The sequence below is a fragment of the Plectropomus leopardus genome, chromosome 21 (assembly GCF_008729295.1).
Source record: "Plectropomus leopardus isolate mb chromosome 21, YSFRI_Pleo_2.0, whole genome shotgun sequence".
Lineage (NCBI taxonomy): Eukaryota > Metazoa > Chordata > Actinopteri > Perciformes > Serranidae > Plectropomus > Plectropomus leopardus.
Window position 1 is genome coordinate 25,481,120 of NC_056483.1, and position 6,935 is coordinate 25,488,054.

The 6,935-nt window shown below is 40.4% G+C and overlaps 1 protein-coding gene across 1 annotated transcript; it reads left to right on the forward strand.

The window, feature by feature from the left end:
* The first annotated feature begins 1,858 nt into the window (after window positions 1-1,858).
* neurod6a (neuronal differentiation 6a) lies at window positions 1,859-3,806 on the forward strand. The gene is given in 3 exon segments (XM_042510819.1): window positions 1,859-1,938; window positions 2,623-3,031; window positions 3,033-3,806. Coding segments are annotated over 2 exon segments (921 nt in total). The 5' UTR covers window positions 1,859-1,938; window positions 2,623-2,638; the 3' UTR covers window positions 3,561-3,806.
* Window positions 3,807-6,935: the final 3,129 nt, after the last annotated feature.

Genomic DNA, 6,935 nt, shown 5'->3' on the forward strand with positions numbered 1-6,935 from the left:
CAAACTGAGAAGTTCCAGAAGAATTATTTGTGAATGTGTTTGGATGGATAAGGTGACAAACTGTCAAACGGCAAACAAGCATTTTATTGACACTCAGCAATGTTTTATTCATATTTCAATAGCAAGGACCACACTATCAACAAAATGTGTTTAATGATTTTATTAAACAAAAAATTTTGATGCGACGCTTTGATTGCTTGTAGCTCATCCGCTTTGTCAAATACTTTGTGAGGAAGCTACTGTAGCGCCCAGGCATGACCAACCCCCTCAGGAGCATATGTAGAGGACGAGAGGAAGAAAAAGAAGAACAAGATGGGAGGGAGGAGCAATGAATATGAGCATGGAACAGGATGTGTGGGATAGACGTATTTATGCAGGAAGTGACTTGGTTGAGGTGTGGTCCTGCTCCTGAAATTCTGCGAGAAAGCCTCAATCAAAACCACTCCATTCATAGAAAGGCTATACCTCATGTTCTCTCTTATAGTCAGATTTCCTTTCTTGCTCTTATGCTTAGATGTAATGTCACATTGTGTCCCTTTTTTGGGCTCACAGATTATTCTCCAAGCTTTGGAGAGTTTGGGACTACATACATATACCTCAAATTCTTCAGGTTGTTGAAACTTAAAAATAACAAAGTATTTCTTCTTGTTGTGAAAAGGTGAAGTGAAAGGCTGCATGTCAATTCTGATACCAAAAATGTAACACAATCCAACAAAGGCGTTTTAAAATGCCGTCATTTGAGATTCCAAATGTTGAATACTGCAGGAACTAAATGTACAAATGCACAGGGTGCATGACGTGTGCAGCAGAGGCAGCATCTGAGGAGAGAGAGGTGGAGGTCAGAGAGAGCTCTGATGATCCCTGTCATAGCTGTGTCTAAGGAGCAAATGTGACTTCTCCAGTTGTACTGTGCTGCAGTACATTTTGATGGTTTTAATGGGTTTTGAATGATTTTGGTGGACTGAATGGAGAGGAGGAATTTTTCAGAACCTGAAAGGAAAGTCTGCACAGGAAGTCAGGGTCCCAGGTGGCCTACTGAATATCACAGTGAGGGTGGTCCTCATGTCAGGAAGGGCTCACAGCTCATCATCAAATCATTTCCAAATCGGAATCAACAGTCTACACATTCAGTTTTTTATATAATTTGTTAACCTAACAAATTGCTGCAGATTTGGACGAGATGAGAAAACAATTTTGCACACCAATTTTAAAGGTAATATAGAGTCCAAATAACCCATAATGCTCCATGGCCGGCAATAAAGCACCACAGACTATAGCTGATGAGCCTCTAATCTGTCTAAGATGCAGTCCTTGAATTTAAATGTGTTGTAAAGGTGTTGCATTATTGTGTCCATCCTATTATGAGAGAATTTAACAAATGTGGCTGCCTGGACTGCTCTGTCTACTTTGGAGGGATCATTTGGCTGTTTCATGGATAAAGCAGAAGTTGTGTGCGTGTTAAAAAGCACAGTGAGCTGATTCAATGAGAAGAACCAATCCACCAGTATCATCACTTCACCAGATCATGTGACTGAGCGAGCTGCATTGCTCAGACTTTCATCTACAAACTCAAACCAGTCCCCAGGGAGCAGACTGGCTCTGAATCCCCACACTGCCACCAGAACACTGGGAGAGAGAGGGAGAGAGAGAGAGAGAGAGAGAGAGAGAGAGAGAGAGAGGCTGAGAGACAGAGGGCCACCAAGAGAGAGAGAGAGAGAGAGAGAGAGAGCATCCCTGGAGAGCTAACCTGCCCGGTGACGTCAGTAGCAGATGGCATCAAGGTCTTTACTGCTGAAAGAAAAAGAGAGACAGAGGGGAGGAGAAGAGAGGATAGGAGGGAGGGAGGAAGAGGAAGAGGACTGATATTTGCAGCTGAAGCCTGTCTGTGTGTCTGGAAGCTTCATGAGGATGTTCTCTGGAATCTAACAGCAACACTGGGTGAGGAGCTCAACAGTCTACTGACATGGAGCACCCTTGATCAGATATCTGTGTGAGCATGACTGCTCTGACTGAAGGAGAAGATAGGCTGCTCATAAAAAGAGGTGGGCTGGTTGTGTTCAGTAGGAGCTGGATGACAGTAGGCTGCTTGATTTGAATTCTCTCATCACATGGATGTATGCTGTATCCTGCCCCACCTTACTCCAGAATTGCTGTGTTCTCTCTTATACCATCAGGCTGAAGTTGTGTCTGATGTGATCTCATGTCATATTTTTCAGATTTTCTGACATTACTTCAACAGTAACAATCTAAAAACCTGGTATTGCCACTACAAGTAAAAATAATATATGGAACTGAATTGAAGTGAATTGAATAATTAATTTTTTATATATATATATAATTTCATTTACTCAAACATTTCATATCCAAACATTTCATATTCACCTCTTGGTTGAAGATGCAAAACTTGTGGTGATTTTTTAGTTTTTTTTTTTTTTTCTGACAGTGCATGTGTAAGTGTATCCCTTTTTAATGCATATATCAAATATTGTTATTATTATTATTATTATTATTATTATTATTATTATTATTATTATTATTTATTATCATTGGTCATTCCTTTTTGGGTTTTATAAAGTTGTATGTGATCTGTATGTCTAATATTCATTTCACTTTCTGTCCAAGGCTCGTGCAGGACGACATGCTGACTTTTGATAAGCCGCCCTCCACGCAGACCAGCAGTCCCTTCAGGACCAGCTGGACCACTAACCAATTAACGAAAGCAGTGAAGCCCGAGCCTGGCAGAGCCCCGGAGGACACGGCCGAGTCCAGGAGAGAGGACTGCGGAGAGGAGGAAGAGGAGGAAGGGGAAGAGGAGGAGGAACAAGCGGGCGGCCTAAGACGAAGAGATTCACATAAGAAGAAGCTGAGCCAGGCCCGACTGGACCGTGTCCGGCTGCGGCGCATCGAGGCCAACGCGCGCGAGAGGAACCGGATGCACGGTCTGAACAAGGCGCTGGACAGTCTGCGGAAGGTGGTCCCATGCTACTCCAAGACGCAGAAACTGTCCAAAATCGAGACGCTCCGCCTGGCCAAAAAACTACATCTGGGCCCTCAGTGAGATCCTGAGCACCGGGAAGAGGCCCGACCTGCTCACGTTCGTGCATACTCTGTGTAAGGGTCTGTCCCAGCCCACCACCAACCTGGTGGCCGGCTGTCTGCAACTCAGCTCCCGCAGCTTTCTGTCGGAACCTGGCGGGGACTCGTTCTCCCGGTACCCCGCCTATCAGCACCCCGGGATGGAGACGGTGGGTCCTGGCTCGGCGGACAGACCCATGCGCCCCTTCGGCTCTGTGTTCGGTCCCTATGATGCTCTTTACGACAGTCCCTCTCCGGACACGTCCAGCCCGCTGGACACAGTAGGGACCCTCAGTCCCCCCGTCAACTTCAACGGGATTTTCTCGCTCAAGCACGAGGAGCCGGTGGAGCGTAGCTGTCACTACGGCCTCCGGTACTGCTCTATCAGCCAGGGGCCCTCCGCAGAGATCGGCCCCTATGACATCCACCTGCGAGGCCAGTTTTACCAGGTGCAGGAGGAATTAAACAAACCTTTCCACAGTTAACGAGCCTCACACGGAGATTTAACAGATTTAAGTCTGTCATCCTTCTGATACCGACTACACTATCAATGTGGACTCTATTTGATGTTTTGCTGCGTCCCTCTGATGAACGACAATTCATTGATCATCCACAGAGACAGGCCGATGCGCGCGCGCCAGCGATAAATGGTTTGGATGGATATGTTTTCGTTAAAGCTGGAGTGTTTAGACTGACAGAAGGCAGGGAACTATGCAATACACAGCAGACACACACAGGCGTAGCCTTTCTGTCCGCATCTCTTTTATTATTATTAGGCTATTATTATTATTATTTATTATTATTATTATTATTATTATTGTTATTATTAGGGTGAAGTCAGGTAATTTGTGACATCAGGTAAGTTAGGTTTTATATCTTGGGCTCTTCAAATATTAGCAACTTAACATGTTATTGCATTGTTCTTAGAAATTTGCTTTATATAAAATCATTTTTATTGATTACAGATAAGTAGTTGCTAGTTGCTTAACCAAAATTTCCGAAATCCACTGGTCACAGAACTTGCAGGCTAAGCCATGTGGCATGTAGTTTTTTTTTTTATGATGCTAAGAAAAGTCCTGCAGCTAAAATAATAGCGATAGAACAAAATGATTGAGCGTATAGCTTTTTTTTTTTTTTTTTTAAATGTTTGACATACAATCAAAATAGTTTCACAGCACTCTTTGCTTTTATGGGAAATGGTTCTGTGCGTCTGATGCACTCAGGTAGAATGGGACAAAAATTAAGCTAACATGATTAAGAATAAATGGACAAAAATTAAGCTAGAATTGACATTTTTTTCTGAAGTGAAAACAGCATATTTTTAGGCTACCAAGTGCCATAAAATGATTTATGCTATTGTGTACCAGCCTGTCATATTACAGACATTTAAGTATTTTTGTTGCCTAAAGACATTAAAGATGCTGTGAGTCCATGTTAGCCGCATACTGACTCCAGAACAAGCCATCACTGTAGACAATATGGCACCAAAGAAACAAGCAGCAAAAGAACAGGGAAAGCATGGCAGCACAGTTGGACAAAATGAATATCTGCAGGTTACATTCATGATTTAATGAATTAATGACTGAACTGTTTTATCATTTAACGATCAAACAAACACATTTCCCCATTTTACCTGAACACATCATTAGAGTGAATATTTTAACCTGCCTGATGGTTCTATTTTCTAAATTATGTTAGGCAACATAGGCCTATTTTCTTCTTAGAAATATAGCAGAAAACCATAACAAGCTCTGAAAGTAACACTTAAGGTAGTTTGCAGAGTTTTATGAGATTTTCTAGGTAATCTACCAAAAAGTGTCCCACCTAATGACTTCACCTTATTATTATTATTAATTATTATTATTATTATTATTATTATTAATTAATTATCATGTAATTTGTAAAATGAATAATCGATGCTGGATGTTCTATTTTTTTGATTGTAAGTTTCTTGGAAAATATGTAAATAGTTATTGTATGTTTATGGGAAGCAGGTATTTTTCCCGGTGTGGACGCGTTTTGTGGACTCGCAGCCATTCATATTGCTGTAGGTGTTTTTGGTAATAACGTCGCCGTATACTCAGGTCTTTGTGTTCAGGAGGTTCCTTCACTATTAATGAAAGCAGATTAGGCGAAGTGTTCCCGCTGCAGATATTTCAGACATTTCAATTTATTGCGACTGAATCTGAGTCAAATGAATGTACAGAGTTTATCTCGGCCTGCGGTTTGTTCCGCAGAGGAGAGTTGTGGTGAAAATGTCTTTTTCATATCAATAATCTTGATTGCTTTTGCCCATGTAGCTGTTGCCCTTTCTCGCTTTTCTTTCTTTTTTCTTCCAGAATGGTCTGACCATAAATCGAAGAAGCATCACAGATTTGAGTCATACCTGTTATTGGTGAATTGTTCTCAGAGTGGAGGTGGCTGTCGGAGGGCTGCTGTGTTGTGGGGCAGTGCACGTTTGCGTCATTCACCGTTGTCCCAGATTTGTTTTATGCAACAAATAAAACACATGTTCCAAAAAAAGACGAGAGTAGCCTGCACGCTTTGTTCCTGAATTCTCTGCAAGTGTGTTAGATTTGATCTGGAGGCTTCATTCAGAATGTTGGAGAAGTCTCCACATGTCTATGATTTGCTGTCAAGATATGTTCTTTTTTGACATGCAGCAAAGATGAAGTGTGTGTGTGTGTGTGTGTGTGTGTGTGTGTGTGTGTGTGTGTGGTGTCCTCTTGAGAACATTAATGAGAGAGGAAAAGAGAGAGAGAGAGGTTCGAGAATAATCTGCAGGGTAAAAAACAAACATAAGAAGGGTCCTCTACATGATTTTCATTGAGAAAACTAACATCAAATCATATGAAGCATAAATCTTCCTCAAAACATTAACAATAAAATCCAAATGAGGGAGCCTGTAGATCAGTGTGTGCTGCCTTAAAATGCAAAGTTCCAGCAGGAAAACATTTGTACACCTGTGAAATATTTGTAAAATATTTTTAATGTGATTCTGCTGTAAAACAAATATCTAGCCAATATTAAACATGGCTATGGTAACTATATAAAACAATATTTCCACAGCAGGGGCATTTCTAGGATTTGAGGACATTAGGGGGCTTAACCCAGACACCTGCTGGGAAAAAAAAAATCACCAAAGTTTTGTAGGTTTGAAAGGCATGTTTTTCTTAAATAGCTTTGGCGAGGGTTAAAAACAAATACAGCCATCCCTCTCTTCTGATTAATCAAGAACAGTCCCTCATATTCTTATTTTTGAAACTATATATATATATATATATATATATATATATATATATGTATACACACACACACACACACACACACACACACACACACACACATATATATATATATATATATATATATAGAGGAGAGAGAGAGAGAAAGACTGAGAGTGCAAAGGTGGATACATAGTCTAAAAAAATCAGATAATGGATGAAGGTTGGTTGGATTGATGGACAGCAGCGTCATTATGCCTGATTGTCCTGTATAAATGTCTATGTCTATCTGTCCATATCGATATGGATAGATAGATAGAAAGATAGACAGATAAATAGATGAGACAATCTGCTGTTCCTTAGTATAGCCATGATTGTCCAATATATATGCATATATATTTTAGTTATTTGGATAACTTGTTCCTTTGTGAAATTTTCATAATAGTCTTTCAGAAGTCTTCTTCCTTTATCTTCATACTGCATTGACAAACTCTGTTATTTTTTGTTCCTAAAATGAAAAAATAAATAAATAAATAAATAAAAAAAAAATAAAATGACATTTTGGTAATCATTGTTGGTGTATGTCATCTCAAACTGAACACCTGCCCATTCATATTAAAAGCATATCATTAAAGT